This window comes from Numida meleagris, chromosome 4 (genome assembly GCF_002078875.1).
Source record: "Numida meleagris isolate 19003 breed g44 Domestic line chromosome 4, NumMel1.0, whole genome shotgun sequence".
Taxonomy (NCBI): Eukaryota; Metazoa; Chordata; class Aves; order Galliformes; family Numididae; genus Numida; species Numida meleagris.
In genome coordinates, this window is record NC_034412.1 from 15313096 (window position 1) to 15333439 (window position 20344).

At 55.2% G+C, this 20344-nt stretch overlaps 3 protein-coding genes across 3 annotated transcripts; all 3 read left to right on the plus strand.

Annotated features, from left to right (window-relative positions):
* GP5 (glycoprotein V platelet) lies at positions 58–9381 on the plus strand. The gene is made up of 2 exons (XM_021394613.1): positions 58–1657; positions 2793–9381. The coding sequence occupies exon 2, from the start codon at positions 2819–2821 to the stop codon at positions 4745–4747; it is 1929 nt and encodes a 642-aa protein (XP_021250288.1). The 5' UTR covers positions 58–1657; positions 2793–2818; the 3' UTR covers positions 4748–9381.
* On the plus strand, positions 10733–17273 carry LRRC15 (leucine rich repeat containing 15). Its single transcript, XM_021395772.1, has 3 exons — positions 10733–12623; positions 13089–13348; positions 14439–17273. Exons 2-3 carry the CDS (start codon positions 13279–13281, stop codon positions 16151–16153), a joined length of 1785 nt encoding a protein of 594 aa, XP_021251447.1. The 5' UTR covers positions 10733–12623; positions 13089–13278; the 3' UTR covers positions 16154–17273.
* On the plus strand, positions 17978–20296 carry CPN2 (carboxypeptidase N subunit 2). Its single transcript, XM_021395773.1, has 2 exons — positions 17978–18098; positions 18488–20296. The coding sequence occupies exons 1-2, from the start codon at positions 18087–18089 to the stop codon at positions 20111–20113; spliced, it is 1638 nt and encodes a 545-aa protein (XP_021251448.1). The 5' UTR covers positions 17978–18086; the 3' UTR covers positions 20114–20296.

Genomic DNA, 20344 nt, shown 5'->3' on the forward strand with positions numbered 1-20344 from the left:
CTGATGTCATGGATTATCTTATTCAGTGCCTTTATGTTCCTGAAGATTGGAGCGGTGAAGTAAGCGTGCTGTGCGCTGGTGGTGTGTGTGGTAGCACTGCTGTCTTAGGGTAACAGCAATCTCAGTTTCACCTGGTGGCTTATGAAAGCCATGGAAAAGCCAGACCTTCTAGAGGTGAGGGACTCATTCCCACCCTCTCCATCCAGATGGTCTTCCTGGCCTTTGATGCGTGAGAAGCGTTATCTTAAAAAGACTTTGCATGAATGTTCCTGGTTGTGAGCTGTTGCTGTTGTCACAGTCATCTTCAGAAAAACTTCACAGAAGTGAAGATACCTTGTCCATCTTGCAGCTCAGCCTCTATTTAAATGTCCATTGACAGTACCTGTTATTTTCAGTTTGAAGACAAGGTGTTTGAAATGCCAAGCTAACAAAGGACTTAATTACAAAAGCTTTCAATTTCAAGCTAAGATGTTGGTAACTTACAGCTTTTCTCTCTTCAGAATCTTTCACGCTTTAGGTTTTGTTTGTCTATGGCTGCAGAAGACCTGAAAGAAGAACGGAAGCCAAATGGGTCGGCTCTGGTCTGCTTAACCAAAGCATTCCTCGCATTGCTTTGACTCCAGTCCTGCGTGAAAGTAAAAGAGCAGCCTTGTTGAGATATGTATCAGTTGCACTTGATTGTTGAGATGGCTGCATCTACTCCTACAGAATCTAATGGATCTAATGGAGTTTAGTAGACTGCTGTGAAGTGTCTAACAAGTTTGAAATTTCTTTCCAATCATAATTCATGCTGAAATTCAGATTTCTGACTAACCACATTTGCGTTGTGCTAGTTCAGGTACGCACTCTGCTGTCACAAGTATCTTGTGTTGTTGGATTTGTTGAGATTTTCTCCTGTTTCCTGAACAGTCTCAACTTTTCCTTTAGGAGTTGCGTACAACCCATGGAAACTACTTGTTTCCACAACTCAGGGTAGGCAAAATCAGCTCTGAAGCTTGAAACGTTCATTTGCTGTTCACAGTAGTTAGCAAATGTGAGTGAAGTACTGTTATCTAGAGGATGCATTTTGCTGTTTTACTTCCCATTTCAAGTACAGAGTCATGGTGAAGCCTGATTGCCTGCTATGCTCCTAAGTTCCTCTAAAAAGCAGAGAAGTTTCTGAGATACTGTTCAAAATTGCTTTCTTGCAAGTTTCCAAATTAACTTGAGGATGAACAAGAAAGTTAGCAACCATGCTAAGGAGTTGTGGACGATGGCGATTACTAGGTGAGGTAAGATTCCTGGATTGTATGGAAGCTTCTTGTTTGACATAGAAAAGAACTTTGGAAATTTGCTATCTTGAGGCTTTTTTTTTCCTGACTTACTGTGTCATTCAAAGAGGCCTGGAAAGCCCAGTGAGGACTAGCTTTGCAGCACCACGTTGCCGGTTGATAACGCTACATGCCATTTGCTTTCCTTCTCTAGGAAGAGATGCTAATTTTACCAGTCTCCAGTTCCCCGAACTTAACGAAGAATTGTTTTAAAATTCTCCGTTAGTTTTTTTTGACGCAGCAGCTGGTTTTGATTGATAGTTTTATGCTCTTGTCAGCAGTTCAGGCACAAGAGAAGCGCAGGAGAAGTTGAGACCACTGTCCTCCCTCAGCCCTATTTACTCCAGGTTTGTACCCATGTCTGTTTGTCAGGTCGGTTTGCGTGAGCTTCATCCATGCCCCTTAAAAAAACAAAAAAGTTGTGGGTGTGTTGGGATGGAGTTCTCATCTCTTAGCGTTCCTAGTGCTGAAGACTGACATAGCTCCAGCGATTCCAGTTATGTCTATGGCAATCTCAGCTGCTGTTCTTCCTGTGCTTCAGCCAATTCCTTGATGTTTAGGTTTCTGATTCACTTGGACTTGTTGATTTCGCTAGGGAAGTAATTGTAAACTGTGAAGGGTTTCTGTTTGACTTGGTCTTTCAAATATTATCATTACAGCTACAGTGGTTTAATGATTGCTTTCCTGTTCCTTTTTTGTTTGGGAGTTGTTGCAACTTTCAGAGTTTTGGGTGTGTTTCGTGGAGATCTACCTTTATTGGTACAGCTTTCTAGCTAAGGTCGTGACACTTTGTTCCTTTCATTATTTATAATACTTCTGGTGATGTAGAGTAGTGTTAAGTTGTTGAAGTGAGACTTGCTGATTATCAGAGGCTTATTGCCATCCTTTGTTAGATAAGCTCTTGTGTGTTTTTTCAAAAATAGCCTGTTGCTTCTTGTGTGTTCTTGAGCTTTTCCAGGAAGCCATCGCTTCCAGGCACTGAGAAACTGTTTTACAGAACTATGTGGTGTGTTAAATTTGGCCATGTAATATTGCAGGAGTTGTAGGATGCCCTTTTTACCTCCGTTATCTACTTCTGCATGCTAAAGCTATACTTTCAGATAACCTACAATAAAAATATTATTGGTACAGAGCTGCCTGATCTTTTAAGACATTCTGTGTATAACTTAGCACGATACTTTTAAAATAAATACATGTCTTTTGACTATTTAAGCAGTTTCATTGTGATTGTCGTATGCTTTAATTATCCTTGACTAGTAGAAATATTAACAGGGAGTACTTGATTTACAGAAGAGCTTTATCTGTACTTCTCAGTGTAAGCTGAACTCCTTTGAAATATTTGCAGTCAGCAGCAACAGATTTTGAAGTTCGTTTTCAAGCCAAGAGAAATTTCAGATTTTATGGTATATTCGTACAGCTTTGTCTGCTAAGTTACTAGCTACCTGTGATCAAATCCTGACACTCTCTCATCTCTTTTAACAGCTCATGTTTCTGGTGCTTCGGCAAGAATGTTGGTGATTCGTTTGTCAGTGGTGATCAAGCTTTTCTTCCAGCTGGATGCATCTGTTTGTCCTGAGAAATGCGACTGCTCTTTCAAAAATGCAATTCATTGCTCTGGTCCTCACGTAAAAGACCTGGAATCATTAAATCTGCCTTGCAACATGACAAAAATTCACATAACAAACACTAATGTAACATACGTGCAGGATGTTTTCTCTGGGATGGGAGAACTGCAGCATCTCGTCTTATCTTCAAACAATATCGCTCTGATTTCACCAATGGCATTTAAAGGCTTGAGAAGGCTTCAGGCCCTCAAACTGCTTGATAACAAACTGGTTGAACTTCCTCCAGAAGTGTTCAGTGACACGGTACACCTTCAACAACTGATCATTGAAAATAACAGGCTGAAATCCATCCAAGAGAATCTGTTTGACAGACTAGGCAGTTTGGAGGAGCTTTTCTTGAACAAAAACCAACTAAGAACACTTCCCAGTGGTGTGCTGAAGAAGCTTGCCAAACTCAAAGTACTGAATTTGTCAAGAAATTCTTTGGCAGCGCTGCCTAGAAATATATTTAGTGCATTAACTAAGCTTGAGAAGCTGATGTTGTATTTTAACAGGCTCTCTTCAATAGAATCTGGTATATTTGATAGCCTGAGGGAGCTGCTGGAACTCTTTCTGCATTCCAATGACATTCAGTCTATTGCCCCTGATGTATTTCATCACCTTCATAAACTTAGAAGCCTAACGCTCTCCAGAAACAAGCTTGAGATTTTGCCTCCTGGGCTCTTTCTGCAGTTGCGTGATCTGTCTAAATTGACCTTATATGGGAACCCACTGAAGTCTCTTCCAGAAGTGTTGTTTGGAGAAATGAGGAATCTCGGTAGCCTGTGGCTGTATCACACAAAGCTCTCAACGATACCAGATTTTGTGTTCAGTAACTTGACAAATTTAGAGCTTCTTGTGCTGAGTTTTAATCCAGACCTTAGCGTTCTTCCCGAGAATGTATTCAGCGGTCTGAAAGAACTGCGGGGCCTTTCTCTGCATACAAATAATATTTCCAGTCTGCCAGAGGGCATCTTCCGGAGCCTTCAGAAGCTGCAGAATGTTTCTCTTTTCAGTTCCAGGCTTCAGGTTCTTCCAAGAAGCCTCTTCCATGATCTCAAGCACCTTCAGAAAGTTTACCTCAATAGTACTAAGCTGCAGTCTCTTCCTGAAGATCTGTTTACCGCTTTACCTGAGCTGCAAGAAGTCTTTCTTGACAACAACCCTTGGAAATGCGATTGCCAAATTCTTGGCTTCCGAGAGTGGCTCCGAAGGAGCATGGAGATAGTAAAAGAAGCGCAATCTCTAATGTGTGACAGCCCACTCTCACTAAGGAACATTTCTCTTATGGCTCTAACAGATCGCCACCTGAAGTGCCTGCCAACCACAGCCGTTACATACCGGATGTTCAAGTCAGCTTATTCCCCGACTTTGACTTCTCTTGCCATGGAGCACTTGAAATTGCCTTGGGAGACGACTGTCACAGCAGTGTCTGACATAGATACCAGCACACCTACATCAGTTGTGGTTGCAAGAGCAACTCCAGGTTTTACCTATTCACACCTTCAAGACGTTGAAGGCTCTGGCTCTTATTTCTTAGATGTTCCAGCCCAAACTTCTCCCAACATCATAGAAACCAATGGCGTCAGAGGAACAGTTCTACCTACTCTTGCCCAGTGGGATGAATTGGCTGCTCGCAGGAGTACCAAGCCCTATTTTAATACCAGAATTGTTTGTTGTCGGCTGTTCTTGTTCCTTCACAGTTTGGTTTTAGCACTCCAGACTGTCATAATTGTGCTCAGTCTGTATGTGGTGGTTAAAACCAGGCAACTCTTGCACTCCAGAAATGTTCCTGCTCAGCCTGTAGTTCTGATAAAATTTGTAAAACAGTAGAGAATACCAGTCACTGGGAGCATTTGGGCAGTTAATGTTTGGTTCAGATATGGCTTACGAATCTTCACAGCAAGAACCGTAAACACCTTGTCTCTACAGCATAACAAAAATGTGCTTTCATATACCTTAGTGTTTGCCTAAAGTGACTGTAGTCACTGTACAGTGCAATGGCACTTGGTGTACAAAACACAGATGGAGAGCTGAAAGAAAATCCATGACCGCCTCCGCACACAGCTCTGCCCTTCAGTCAGCGTGCTGCTGCCTTCCTGCTTTGGACTGCAGCCCTGTCCCTGCCAGGGCTCTGCTCGCTGCTGTGCTCCCGCTGCTTCCATGGAAGTGGCACCTCCATGTGGCTGGGTTGTGGGAGAGAGCTCTCTGTTGGCAAGGAAGAAATGGGGACAGCACAGGGGGGTTTACACGGGAGCACAGCTTTAACTGTTGTTTGAAGGTTGCCTGGAGTACTCCAAATATTATTATGCCTTACACTGCCTGCAGTGTTTTGTGTCCTTATTGAGAAAACAAATGGTATTTTTGGGAGGATGTGTTGGAAAATAGCTTTTAAAAAGGGCAGGAGGGAGAGGGGGGAGTGGAAGTGAGGGCGGAATGGTGTCATGCAAGTGTCTTTGTTTTGGCTTTCTATTCTCAGCCCCAGTGCAGGATGTGTGAGGAAGAAGGTAATGCCCATTACCATATGAAGCTGATAGTCTTCCTCTATCTTAGAGGAAGGTAAGATGGATGCTGGTCTAGAAGTATACTCTTGATGTATTCTTTGTTTTTGAAACTTTGTCACGTTCCTTAAAACTCAGCTTTGTAGTAAATGCTTTCATCCTTACATTTTGACCTCAGCGTGAAAAGCATGGGACGACCTGCCTGGTGTTGCGGTGTGGCTTGAAACCGGTGCGCCATGCAGATGCCCAGGGCTGTGCAGCATGGTGGCTGAGCATCAGCAGGTGCCACTGCCTGTTTGGAGGCTGGCTGGGCAGCTGTTGGCCTTGTTCCCCATTTCAGTGTGGAACTGAGCTGTGCTTCATTGCACTCACTGTGTGTGCAGGCGTGACAAAGGCATATTCAGTGTCAGTATGTCTTTCTCATTACCTAGGCTTGCTCCCTGACTTCCAGCCCTTTTGAGCCTTTGATATGCAAAGGCAACTAACTAGTAGGTAATAGTGTGGCTTTTGGTCTTCATACTGAAATAATTACAAATATTTTGAATGAGATGAATATTCTAGTTTGCAGGTAGACTGGGAGCCGTCAGACAGCAGGTACTCCTTTGGTAGCTCTTGCTTTCAAGTATTAGTTTTTATCTTAACTATGTGACTTAGCTTGTTCTTAACAGCTCTTCCCTTGTGCTCAGAAGCTGGGACTGGATTAATGAGCCCCTGGATGTGGCTCCCTGGGTGTGAGACCCAGTGCTCTAGGAGTCCTTTTGTAGCCTTGTTTTTGAAGCAGGGCTGTTCCTGGGCAGCCTTGAGATGGGACTTGGCAGACCTGAGGTTAACAGCACTGGCATTTGCTGCAAGCTTGTAGCTTGTCCTGTGTTGTATGCTGCTCTAGGCAATGAGAATAAATCGCTGCTGGTGTGGAATTCCTCTCGCAGGCTGTGAAAGAAGGCAGTGTCCTTCTGTAGAGTTAAACAACCATCATCTTGCTTGTGAGGCCTACCAAAATATAATGAGCCTGGCAGTAGTTAGAGCCATCTCTAAAGGAGGAGCAATGTGACTTGCTGCAGCTGGCATGAAGCAGGCTGGGTGGGATTCATGAACAGAAGCACCAGTTTATTGCAGTGTAGTTAAATGAGAAGCACGGAAACAAAGTGAATGCTTTACTGGCAGTGGTTCTGGCTTGTTGCTAGCACTTGCAAGCAGGCACTTGGTACAAATTTAGTTCTTGTGGGACAGTTGTACTGACCGCTCAGTGCCTGCCAGCTGCAGGGCTGTCATGTAAGTGCCACGCACACATCTGCATACAGCAGGCAGGGGATGAGTAAGCGATGGGTGAGCGAGGACACTGCATGGCTGCGCTGGTCATTGCCTGCCTTGGTGTGGCACGGAGGAAATGGGCTCACACTTGAACACGCACTGATTTCTAAGAAAAAGCAACAGTTTAATTGGCATACAGCAGTAGTAGTGACTTAGAGCTGGCTCTCTGCATGTCCGCTCTGCTGTGTGGGCAGGGTGCTGAGCAGCAGGTAAGCAGCAGCTGTTATCTACTGAGCCTTCCATTGGCCGCCCCAGCCCCAAACCAGGCCAGCTCTGCCTTGGCGTGTCTCCTGTGGCTCGCTAGCTGCAATTGCTGCGCTCTGGCACGTGGGGGCTTTGGCACGTTGCTGTGTACAGCGAGGCACTAGGAGGACGATGATCTGTCTTTACATGCTGTCATCGGGCTTTCCCCACTCCTGAGCCAGACGGGGGAAGTGAAGTCAGCAGACAACAAAAGGCTGGAGCAATGCGGCCGTGGGGTGTTTCACCGAGTCTTCCTTTCTTCCCTCTGATGGAGATGTCATGTTTTGTTCTGCCTCTGATTCATTGCTTGTTGCCCAGTATAGCTCAGCCCTTCCTGGAAACCACCTCTGGCCCGGATAATCAGAGGAAATCCTTATTTAGATCCCAACTCCACTCACCCTGGCAAAAGGGTTCTCCAGGTCAGCGTCACAGAGATGCAGCAGGTAGCAGGCAGCAGCGAGGGCTCCTCGGGAAAAGCCCATGACAAGGTCTTCCCAGCAGTGGGGGCTCCTCAGGAAAAGCGCATGGCGAGGTTTTTTCCCTAGCCCTGCTTTTGCTTCCTTACATCCAGTCTAAACTTCCCCTGAGAGCGGTGGGGTTGGCCGATGGTGTCCTGGTCCGGGGGTAGATGCATGCAATGTCTGCCTGTGTGCTGCTTTTTCTTCCTCTTGCTGGGTCAATGGCTGCACCTGGTAAGCCAAACCCTGTGTGCTGCGCCTGTGACCCCTAGTGTCCTCTGCCCTTCCCGCCTCACCTCTGCCACATGAGAGACCACAGCACAGTGGCTGTTTGAGGACCTTTGTTACCACTCGCAGAGGTGACTACGCTCAGCAATTCAACTAAATGCAACTGGTTTGGAGGCTGATCCCTCAGTGCATGGAGGAGCGTGGCTGTACCTCTCCCATCCCCGCCCTCTGGCACCATCAGGAGCTGCATCTCGCATCCTGCTCCTCCCCATCCCGGGGGCAAGGAGCAGCTGGGTGGTGGCAGACGTGCTGTGAGGCTTTGGCTGCAGGACCTCCAGCAGTGCTCTGCTGGAGCAGCACGTGTGGGAGCTGGCTGAGAGGCAGAAGCTTGGGATCCTCTGGATGACGTTATGGGGAGTTGGCCGTGTGTCTCCCCCAGGCCATGGACAGCACATTTCACCGGGGGCAGCTGATTCAGCAGCCGTGATATCAGCGTGCAGCATTTCCTGGGGATTACAGAATAGCTGGGGAGATGGAGCCAAAGCTGCGCGCCCATGGGATGTGTGCTGGGGTTGCAAATATTTACAAACTTGAAGCGATCAAGAGGCCTGAGGCTCCATCCAAGAGATGGACGAATTGTCTCAGTTTTCTCAACCAAAACCTGAATTTGCATCCCCTTGCTGGGTGTTCCTGAGCAGATGAGCCTTCACACAGCCTCATGTGTGGGATGTGCTGCCACAGCCCTGCTTTGCTGCAGGGAAGGGTGATCCCAGCTGCATCTGGGGACACTGCCACCAGGTTGGGCCCCCCCTGGAGCAGTTGCTGCTGCAGGATCCTTGTGTTTTGTGCCTTTGTTTCTCTCAAAAGATAAGAGCCTGGAGCAGGGAGCCAGGGAGTAGCCCCACAGCCCTCTTCCCAGGCTGGGGATCGGGAAGGGGCTGGTGCAGAGTGAACCCCCCCCAGCCCTGCTCCAGCCTGTCCTGCCCCAGCTCGCAGTGCCCGTGCCCCACTCAGACAAGTTCTTTCCGCTTCGGATTGTTGCTGCTCGCGGCGGATTTGGCTGCAGTCCCCGCATTCCTTCCAGGCTAGCGCTGCCCTGGGCCCAGGCCAAGCCCTGCTGCTATCGCTGGGAGCAGCCGGGCGCAATTCTGTGCGGCCCTACCAGCCAGGCTGGCCCCACTGAAGCTTGTGTGCAGAAATGTTGGTCTTGAGGGCCTTGAGTCTCCCGCTCTGGGGGCAGCTCTGCTGTGCACTGTCCTGGAGGGATCTGTCTCCTGGCTCTACCCTCACTGCAGTGCCCATGAGTCCCCTGGAGGCAGGACCTCTGCCTGATCCCTGGGGCTGATGCAGATGGGCTGTCCCATACCTGGGAGCAGCCCTGGCCCTCCAAACCTCGAGCTGGACTGGTCATGGGCCCTGGGTGCCCGGCCCTGGGGAGGAGCTCTCTGGATGGAGCTCTTACAAAGGGTAGGTGGAGGTTAAGGAGAGGGCTGAGTGTGCTTCTCAGGAAGGGAGTGCTCAGTATTCATCCCCAAGGGCTGAGTGCACTTTCCTTTACCCCTTGGCCACACTCCAGCCTACATGTCCCACTGCTCGGCCCAGCTGTGCAGCTCCAGACTGGAGCACGGTGGGCAGGCATCCTTTCCAGAGCCCAGTGCTCAGCCCTCAGTATCAGAACGGCTTGGGTTGGAAGGGATCTTAAAGCCTACACAGCTGCAACCCCTGCCATGGGCTGGTTGTCCTACCCAGCCTGGCCTTGGGCACCTCCAGGGAGGAGGTGCCCACAGCTCTCTGGGCAGCAGTACCAGGACTTCACCGCCTTCTGAGTAAAGAATTTCTTCCTAATATTTAATCTAAATCTCTCCTCTTTTAGTTTAAAACCATTTCCTCTCGTCCTGTTGCTATCAAGTGTAAAATGTTGGTTCCCTTCCTGCTTATGAGCTCCCCTCGAGTACTGGAGGTCCACAGTGAGGTCTCCCCGCAGCCTTCTCTTCTCCAGGCTGAACACCCCCAGCTCCCTCCTCCTCACTGCACAGGGAGGTGCTCCAGCCCTTTGGTCATCTTCATGGCCCTGTTTTGGGTCCCTCTGGATGCCATCCCTTCCTTCTACTGTGTCAGCTGCACCACTCAGCTTGGTGCCATCAGCAAGCTGGCACACTCAATCCCACTGTCCAGGTCCTCGATAAAGATGTTGAAGGGCACCAGTCCCATGACAGATCCATGGGGGACATTTTCTTTTCTTCTAATATTAAAGAATACCTTTTAGAAACTAGGTGTTTTTCAATGGTACTGTACAAAAGGCATGAAGGCAGGAGAGAGATGACTATTGCAACATGTGGTTTTTCTCCAGTATCATCTACAAGATCTCATCCACCTGATTCAACTCGAAGTCGCTATGCTGGAGTTCCAAGTTGGGGATGATGAGTGGGAGAAGCTGGCTCACATTCATGCACAGGTTTTTAGTTTTCTCTGTAGTGCTCTCTTTATCTCCTTCCTCTGGGCCCCTGCAGGAAATCTGTGCCTCCCGGAGCATCTCTTGGGTGCATCTCTGTATCCTTGAGTCCATCAGTTTAGCTTTCTCCTCTGTGGACCTTTCCAGCTTTGCTTCCAGCTCCCGCAGCTTAGCTTGGCGATAACCTGTGTGTTTTTTGTTCCAGCACTTCCTGCTGGCTTTTCAAGAACGCTGTTTTCAGGCAACAACTCTCATGTCCTATTTCTTTGCACCTGAGCAGATCCCACTCTGTAGAAATATTCTTCAGTTCCACTGCTCCTCTTCTCCTTTATATCATCCTGCTCCTGTGTGTTGAGGACCTGCAGTTCTCTGCCTCAAGGGAGCACCCCTCCTGGCATGATGCACTGTTAGCAGGGCTGCTGTCCAGATAGGACAAGAGGAAACGGTTTCAAACTAAAAGAGGGGAGGTTTAGACTGGATATAAGGAAGAAGTTGTTTATAGTAAGGGTGGTGAGGCACAGGCACAGGTTGCCCAGAGAGGTGGTGGGTGCCCTGTTCCTGCAGACACCCAAGGTCAGGCTGGATGGGGCTCTGAGCACCTGGTGGTGCTGTGTGTGTCCCTGTGCATTGCAGGGAGTTGGACCAGGTGGCCTTTACAAGTCCCTTCCAATTCAAATGATTCTATGATTCTATGATCTATGTTTTTCTCCACCCTGCTCCCCCTTCCTTCACGCAGCAGGGTTTGGCTTCACACCCTGAGCCCCTGGGGGTAGGTGGGTGCTTCTCAGAGCAGGGAGGGCAGTTTGCAGGAGTCAGAAAAACCCAGGGCTGTCCCAGACCCGCACTGTAGAGAGCGGGGGGGGGCTGGAGGCATCAACTCCCTCCACCAAGTGCACCTTGGAGCAGGAGATTCCCGTGGGTTCATCTTGTCAGGAGCACATCCTTGCATCCCTCTGCAGCCCAGGGTTTGACACCAGGGCTGTGGGGGGCAGAGTGGTGGGGCTGCCGGGCTGTGCAGCGGTGCTGTGGGGGTGAGCGCAGTGCACTCAGCTGGTTGGCAGATGAGTAATGCTCTCCTCCGGCCAAGCCCACAAGCTGCTAAGTTTAGCAGTGATTTGTATTTTTCCAAACTGTCTCGAGTCCCTTGGTGATTCAGAGCCGCCCGGCTTTGCTGCACCCGCAGCCCCAGCTGTGTGAATGTGCTGGAATGGGGCCAGCACGGATGCAGCTGGGACTGTCCCAGTTCTGGGCCGTGAGGCAGAACATGGTGACGCCACATTGTTGGGACTTGGGAGTACCAGGGGGCGAGCACCCCTTCCCTGCCTGCCTCTCCTCCTCTCCCTTGCCTGGAGCCAGGGGGTGCACACTGATGCTGGCCCCTGTCCACGCTGTCCCTGCAGGAATGCCCCAGGGCTGCTCCCTGTGCACCGTGCCCTGCATTCCCTTTCCTGCAGGAAGGGTTTTTTGGGGGGTGCAGTCATGTTCTGTCCCAGCCCCGTGTGCTGCATCTGCCCCTGCTGGGGCCATGCTGCTTGGAAGGTGCTGAGTATGACATTCCTCTGTCAGCCTGGGTCTGGAGCGGTGCTTTTTCAGCCGCACTGGGTTTTGATTTCTATGTGCCTTGTTGAAAGCCGTGTGCCTGGGGGGTGACTCAGAGTGGGCAGCAGCCCAGCAGTGCTGGCGGTGGGCAGCCGGAGCTGGCAGACAAGGGAGCGATAAGGGCAGGCCAGCCCCGCTCCATACCAGGGCTGCAGGGCAGCTCCCAGCCACTGCCTGACCTCCTGCTGCATCTCTCATGGAAGCAGGGAGTCTATTTTGGGAACGGCGTCTCTGGGAAAATCTGCTGCATCAATGGCATGTGAAGTAAAGCACTTGGGGGTAGCGTTTTCAAAATGCCTATTTCCCATCCCAGGGTTTTGCCTGGGTGCAGGCAGCCGAGCAGCAGGGGATGCTGTAAGGGCAGAGCCAGGCTGGGTGCTTGCCCTGGTAGGCAGGGGACCCGCAATCCCCGGCACGTCCCACAGCAGCTGTGCCCCATGCTCATCTCCGTGGGAACACCCGTGAGATGTGATGTGGCGGTAGCTGCTGGCAAGGTCTCGCTCCCACCCTCTTCTCACGGTCCAAGTCCAGCTGCAAACTGCACTCTCCATCTCTGCAGCCTGCAGGGTCCCCTTCCCCTGTGTGCCATCAGCCCTGCCGGCGTGGCACGCTGCACAGGGTGACAGAGAGCAAGTGACACTGAACCCAGCACCCGTGCTGTGCTGAGGAGTGTGTTCAGAGCCAACACCGTCTGCTCCCATCTCGGGCAGCTCATTAGGGTGTCTGGGACCTGAGCTGCTGTGGAAACGTGGGTGGGCTGAGACGGGATTAGAGGCGGCCAGGAAGTCCTGCTGCCCCGTGGTTAGCACGGGGCTGCTGCTGGCTCAGAATGAGGCGTGACACATGTTGATTTTCCCATGGTGCTATCTCCCAAACCTCTGCTTGTGGCTGCTGCTGGACCAGGCTGCTTGGGAGAGGTGGGCACGGGGCAGCTGGGTGGGTGGTGGGGCCGAAGGAAGGGCAGGGCTGGGTACGGGACTTTGTGCACTGCTCCACACTCTCCGCGGTGCTGGGTTCCATCACCATGTGCCATGGCTGTGGGGCAGTGCAGGGGCTGTGCTCGTAGGCACCAACCCCCACTGGCCGTGGCCTCGTGATGGGTGATGCTGGGGCATCTCGAAGCTGCACAGAGCCCAGAAGCACAGTGCACCCCTTCCTGCTGCGGCTGGGAAGCCTCTGCACACAGCTGTGAGGGGGCTGTGCATGGCTGCAGGTCCTAAAGGGGCTGGAGCGGGTGAGGCGGGTGCTGTGGTGCACCAAGGTGATGCTGGCAGCAGCGGGGCAGGATGGTGCCCCAACGAGTCAGGGTCTGGCTGTGTGCTGGGGGCTGCAGGGCTGAGCTGCGTGCAGCGTGCTGGCTGACGTGCACAGCGTGTTCTCAGGGCCGACTGCCTGTCTACAAGTGAGAGGGTTCACGAGCGAGAAGCCAGCCACTCCATCTCCGAGTCAATCGCTCTGTTTGCTGAGGAAGTGCGAGCTGGAAGCCGCTCTGCTGCAGTGATTTCCGTAACCCCGCCGCTGCCCCTGTGCTGATTCATTGATTTGGACGGGTTATATACTGGGAGGGGAAGCATGAACCGCACTCTGCGCTCCTGCCAGCACGAAGCTGTGCTCGCTCAGCGCTCACGGCTGCAGGACATGGGTAAGTCTCCCCTCTGCTGTAACCTCCTATTGCTGCCCCGAGGCCCCCGGGGATCCCCAGGGCAGCACCGAGGGGTGGGAGCGTGGCAGGGCAGTGCCACTGAGCACCTTTTGGTGAGTTGGAGGTATTTGTCCTGCAAGGGTTCTCCAACAAACTGAGAGTGGGTTGCGGGAGCTGATGGAGTTATGCGAGCAAAGTTTCTTAAATAATAGCCCATAAAGAATGTGGAAAGGGAGATAGAAGTTTTGGGGGGCTGAGGTTAGAATCACTTGGGTGCTGAGGGGTTGGATGTTCATCCCCTTGGTCTGCGGGCTTTTGTCCCTAAAAAGAGAAAGGGAGGTAAATTGCTTACAGCTGTCTTTCCTGAGCTGCCCTCCAGTTGGATGCTCCGTGAGCTAACTTACAGGGAGTGACATGAGCTGTGCTTTTGATGTGCAAAGCGTTTGGCGGAGTTTATAAGCTGCTTGCTATAAACAAAACTGTTCTGGGATGCAGATTGTTTCCATATGTGAGCCATAAGTCGTGCTGGTTGCAGAGGGCTCCTCCCTCCCCTCCAGCAACAGGCGCTTCCCTGCACTCCTGTGTGCTCCCAGCCGTGCCCGGCTGAGCCCTGCTCTGTGCCTGGGGAGTGCAGGTTTCCTCCTGCCATGTGCCCCTGGGAGCTGGCAGCTGGGCATAGGCTGCTGCTGTACCCATGGGTGGGCTCCCATGACAAGAGGGAGGAGAGGATGTCCTTGGTCCATGCAGACATGATGGCACAGCAAAGTCCTTTTTCTCCTGTGGCAATCCTGGGCTCCACTGGTGCTGGCGACTGCTGGTTTTGGGCTCCCTACTTTCTGGGGATGCTGGCAGGCTAGCAGCACCGGGACCAGCTCACCAAGCTCATTGCAAAACAGGAAACCACGCTCCCAGCTGCCGGAGGAGCGGGGCACACCGGGGATGCCACTAATAGCTGTGGCATGGCAGCGAGGCACCGCAGCCAGCACTGCCCTGCCTGGCCCCAGAACTCCTGGGGAGGTGTGTCCGGCCCTGGGGAGGCAGCACCCATCCCCGGGTGGGCGCTGAGCCCCCTCCTTTCTTGTCACCGCAGGCCCCATGGAGCAGGGAGGTTGGTGGCTGTTGCTGCTGCTGCTGCTGGGCTTCCACCCGGCCCACGGGCAGTGCCCGGAGCAGTGCCAGTGCGTCCGCACCGCCCAGGTGGAGTGCTCCGGCGCCGGCATCACCGCCGTCCCCAGCCCCATCCCCGCCAATGCCATGACCCTGCAGATCATCAACACGCGCATCACCGAGCTGGGAGAGGCGTCCTTCGGCAACGCCTCCCTGCTGATTGGGCTGCGCATCGAGAAGAACGACCTGCGGCGCGTCAGCCCCGACGCCTTCCAGCACCTGCCCGACCTGCGCTACCTCAGCCTGGCCAGCAACAAGCTGCAGGAGCTCCCGGTGCAGGTCTTCCAGCCCCTGGGCAAGCTGGAGTCGCTGCTCCTCTCCAGCAACCAGCTGCTCCGCGTGGAGCCCGACCACTTCGCCCACCTGAGCAACCTGAAGGAGCTGCAGCTGCACGGGAACAACCTGCGGGAGCTGACGGAGGGGCTGTTTGACCAGCTCGCCAGCCTCACCAAGCTCAACCTGGCCCGCAACAACCTTGACCGCCTGCCGCCCCGCGCCTTCGAGCGGCTGCCTCAGCTGCAGGTGCTGCGGCTCTATGAGAACCGGCTGCGGCACATCCCGGCGGGCGCCTTTGACGCGCTGCCCGAGCTGCAGGAACTGGGCCTGCACCAGAACCAGCTGGAGACGCTGTCCCCGGAGCTCTTTGTGCACAACGGGAACCTGCAGAAGCTCTACCTCTCCAACAACCTCCTCACTGCCCTGCCCGCCGGCATCTTCCTACCACTGCGTGCTCTCTCCAAGATCACCCTGCACGTCAACCGCCTGCGTGACATCTCGCCGGCTGCCTTCGGCCCCACACCCAACCTGCGGGAGCTGTGGCTCTATGAGAATGAGCTGGCCGCTCTCCCCGCCGCCGTCTTCAGCAACCTCACCCAGCTGCAGCTTCTGGTGCTCAGCAAGAACCAGCTCCGATCGCTGGCTCCGGGGGCTTTCCGGGGGCTGGGCGAGCTGCTGGAGCTCTCGCTGCACTCCAACGCCCTGCGCCGGCTGGATGCTGGGGCTCTGGGGGGAATGCCCAAGCTGCAGAACATCTCCCTGCAGAACAACCGCCTGCAGACGCTGCCCCGCGGCCTCTTCGCTGCCACTCCGAGGCTGCAGCACATCCAGCTGCACGCCAACACCTTGGAGAACCTGCCTGCCGGCATCTTCTCCCCGCTGGCCGCCGTGCGGGAGGTGAAGCTGCACAACAACTCGTGGCGTTGTGACCGTGCCATCCTGCCCCTGCGCGCCTGGCTGGAGGCCAACCCCGGCAAGGTGGGTGAGATCCCCCCGGTGTGCGCCCAGCCGGCCCCGCTCCAGGGAGCACCCATTGCCGAGCTGCGGCAGGACCAGCTCCCCACCGCCTGGCCCAGCACCTTGCTGCCTGCCCGCCCCTCCCAGGAAGAATTGCCATCGGGGTCCCCCACCACGCTGCTGGCCACCCCCCGGTACCAGGAGAAGGAGGAGGAGGAGGGGGAAGAGGAGGAGGAAAGCAGGGGGTGGTGGGGGCTGACGCGCACGCAGAGCGCGGTGGTGGTGGCTGTCATCGTGCTGCTGTGCGTGGCCCTGCTCTGCGCCCTCGTGGCACTGGTGGTGTACGGCTGTAGGAAGAAGAGCCACGTGGTGCTGATGAGGATGAAAGCACCCAATGAAGCCTGATCCCCCACGGACCCTGGGGGCAGTGGTACTGCTGAGGGACACAGAGCTGGATGGACAGCATCATTCCACGTGCCACGTCTCCCGTGCTGCTCTGCTTCACTGTGCCCCTGCTCTGCAGCAGGGTGTCAACCACGGGTGCCCCCTTGGCTGCCCTGTCCCCAGCCCCTCCTGCCTCCATGCTCAATCCCTTCCTGGGGCCGGCAGCTAGAGTACAGGGTGCCGAATAGCAGAGCAGGGAGCCACAGCCTGGCCACAGAGTGCCGGAACTCCCCCTCCCCCACTTCACATCGTCCCCTTGAGCACCGCCTGCTGTCCCTGGCCCCATCCATGCCCTCAGCCTCAGCCCATGCTGAGGTGCGAAGCCATCACACAGGGCCAGGAGCTGAGCGCACACCCTCACCTCAAGCAGGGCTGTGTGTGCCTTTGTAGCTCACCCCTGCAGCGCTGGGCTGCCTCTGCTTGGCTCTGAGCCCGGCGTGCTCCATGGTGGCACACCCCAGTGACTTGGCCGCGTCCACGCTGCCCTCCCTGCCCGCAGGCAGTGTGGTGAGAGCGGAGCATCCTCCTCTGCCTCCAGCAGCATCCTTGTCCTCACACGCCTGTGCTTCTCATTCCAGCAGCACTGCGGGGCTGCGTGCACCCTGGGTACCCACCAACTGCAGCCCTGCCCAGTGCAGCTGCACCCTCTCCTCTCCCTGTTCCCAGCCCTGAGTGTGCCTGGTCTGCGCCTGCTCCCACTGCCTGCTCCCAGCCTGTGTGCTGCCAGTGGCACAGGGCAGGAGGGCAAAGCCCTGCTCTGCAAGGCCCAGCCGTGGGCAGGTCGGACTGCGCTGTCCCCAGCAGCCACTGTGCCTCATCCAGCCAGCAAGGCATGGCCACAGCTCCGTGCGTGGCACCGTGCCGTATGAGGTACGGTACTACAGGACAAGGATTGCAGTGGGTGGCGCTGCTCCTGGTGCTCCAGGAGCCAGTGCTGACACAAGCAACTATGTGGTTGTGTGTATGTGATGGAATGGATGATCTTCTGGGCTGGGACCTGCACAGCAACTGTGAACAGGACTGTGCCTCGGGGCCGTTCGGTACTGCTCTGTGACCTCCCATTAAAGCACGGTTGTCCAAATCCAAGAGCTGTTTGTTTGCTTCTCTGTGGCGAGAGGCACCCTTGGAACAAGACAGCAGGGAGACAAGCTTTGATTTGTTGCCTCTCAAGTGATTTTTTCATGGTGAAAAAAAGCCCATGCAGGCTGCTGGAACAGGGTGAGCATGTTGTGGCTGCACAGCCTGGCTGTGCTGGGCTGGGGTGAGGGAGGGCTCAGCCATTCCGTGGCAACATGATGACTCTTAGGGGGCACGATGGGACCTCAGTGAGCTTCCTGATGGTGATGCTGAGAGCCTTGCTGCCCTCTGTGCAGAGCAGGACTCCCGGGGGTGCCTTCACTGGTGGCCTCACCCTCTGAGCCACACCATGATGTCCCCAAGGTGGTCCCCTTCACAGGGGTGTTGCTCTGCTTCACTGTGCGGTGCAGATCCCCTCTCCTAGGCAAGGAGTCCTAGCAAGGTGTGTTGCCAGTCTCATGCATCAATGAGACCAATAGGGCCCAAGGAAACTTCTGCTGGGCTGCTGCATGTGGCACAGGCACTGAACCTGGGCACAGCTGGAGCCATGGCCATGCTTCCCCACTGGGGTGCCTGCTTGTGCTCTGCGCCCCGCGCCCCATGTGCATTCACCTCTGCTCCCCGGGGCTGTGCTGTTTTTTGGAGAGCTCCAAGGACACGGGTTGCTGCTGCCGATAAGCAGAAAGGGGCAGCTCCGCCCCAGCAGGAACGCGTCGTCAGCTGCCTCCACATCCGCCCCAGGACGCATCTTCCCTTCTCGGCGAGTTTCACTCCTGGCAGCAGGCTCAGTGTGTTCCCCGTGGTGGTGGTCCCTGCGATGCCGTTCTCGGTAAGTGGCAGCTGTAGGATGTAGGGCTGGGGACAGGGGCGTGCTGGAACCACATTGGGTGTTGGGAGGGAAGGCTGGGCCCAACACTGCGCTGCAGCACTTCCATAAGGCCAGAACCCCCCCAGCCACAGGCATCTCCGAGTGGATGTCACTGTGGCGCGGCAGAGTCCCTGTAGCGGCACTGTACTGCTCAGGATGAGCACAGCTTCGCAGGGTCTTGCAGCTCAGCCCTTGCATGTGTGCAGGCACGTGCCCTTAGCAGGAGCTCAGGCTCCGGAACTTAATTCAAAAGGAAGTGTTGGATGGGCAATTAGGAACATGACCGCTCTGCTGAGCACAGCGGGCCCAGCTGCCCTGCGGCAGGGGCTGAGGCCGCACTCCTCCTGCAGTGCAGCGTGCTGCTCCCCGCCATGCTGGGGCTGGGGGCCCTGCTGGCACGGGGGCTGCCCCTGCCCTGCCCCCTGCCCTGCCAGTGCTATGGCCGCGCCAGCATCTTCTGCTCAGACGAGAGGATGAGGGAGATCCCAGTGGGCCTGCCTGGCAACGCCACGCAGCTCTTCTTCGTGGAGACGGCTGTGAGCCGCGTCCGGAGCGGTGCGCTGGGCCCCAGCACCATCCTCACCAAACTGGTGTTCATCAACAACCGCATCCAGGAGCTGGAGCCCGGCGCCTTCCGTGGGCTGCCCGGCCTGGCTGAGCTGGAGCTGTCGGGCAACCCGCTGCCATCCGTCAGCCCGGAGCTGCTGAAGGGGCTGCCCAGCCTCACCGTGCTATCCCTCAGCTCCAATGCCCTCCACTCCCTGCACCCGGAGCTCTTCACTGGTGTGGGCAGCCTACAGGATCTGCGCCTGCGGGGAAATAGGATCGAGGCACTACCCCACGACATCTTCCACCCCCTGCAACGCCTCCAGGCCTTGGACCTCTCGCAGAACGCGTTGGCTCAGCTGCCTGAGGGGCTGCTGGCCCCGCTCACTGCTCTGCGCGTCCTGAAGCTGAGTGACAACATGCTGGCTCAGCTGCCACCCCGTGCCTTTGTAACACTAATCCAGCTGGCCGAGCTGCACCTGGATGGCAACCAGCTGGCAGAGCTGCCCCCTGGTGCCTTCACCGGGCTGACGGGGCTGCAGCGGCTGCAGCTGCAGCACAACGCTCTGGGCAGCCTCGCCCCTGCCACCTTTGCTGGCCTCACCAACCTCACCTCCCTCAGCCTGGAGGGGAACTGCCTGGCCCAGCTGCCTGCTGCCCTCCTGCAGGGCACCCCGTGCCTCCTGCACCTCTCGCTGGCCCGCAACCGCCTGCAGACGCTGCCCAAGGGCCTCTTTGCCAACCTGTCAGCGTTGCAGAGCTTGGCGCTGGAGCATAACGCCCTGTCCCACCTTCCCGCTGAGGCCTTCCATGGGCTGGCAGAGCTGACAGCACTGCAGCTGGGCCGCAACAACCTCTCCGTGCTGCCCGCTGGGCTGCTGGACGAGCTGCCCCGCCTGACATCACTGGGACTGGAGCACAACAGCCTGTCCCACCTGCCCACGGGCTTCTTCGATGCCAACGAGGAGCTGGTGCGCGTGAGTCTGGAGAGCAACCCCTGGGTGTGTGACTGTCGCCTCGCCTACCTGCTGAGCTGGCTGCAGGTGTTTGCTGAGCCCCTAGTCCACCTGCAGGCCTCCTGCACGGGCCCCGTTGCCCTCGTGGGACGCCCCCTCCTGGAGGTGACCCTCCGGCCGCAGGTATGCGCTCGCCACCAGGGCTGGGACGAGGCGCCTGGGGAGGATGCACCGGGGCAGTGCACCTACAGCAACCCCGAGGGCACGCTGCATGTATCCTGCAATGCCACGAGCTGCCAGCAGCTCAGCCTTCGCCTCCCTCCTCCTCCTCCTGGGGAAGCAGCAGGGCTGGGGCCCGAGTACCAGGGTGACTGGGTGCTGCGCTCCTCCTGCGGCACGCTGCGGGTCAGCATCCTCGTCACGATGCAGGACGGAGAGAAGGACGTGTCACCTGGTGTCCCTGCTGCGCCCTAGGGCAGGGCACTCTGCTCCGGGGTCAGCGGGCTGCTGCAGCCACGTCAGCCCGGGGAACGACGACGTGTTCTGCTCTGATGTCCCCACCGTGGTCACCAGCCCCAGGAGCGGGACTGCCGGTATTCATTTGCCCAGCCACGCGCTCCTCGTGTATTCCAAACATCATTAAAACGTAGATATTAATTACTCGTGTGCAGCCATTTCCCGGAGCAGAGAGTGGGAATACACAAG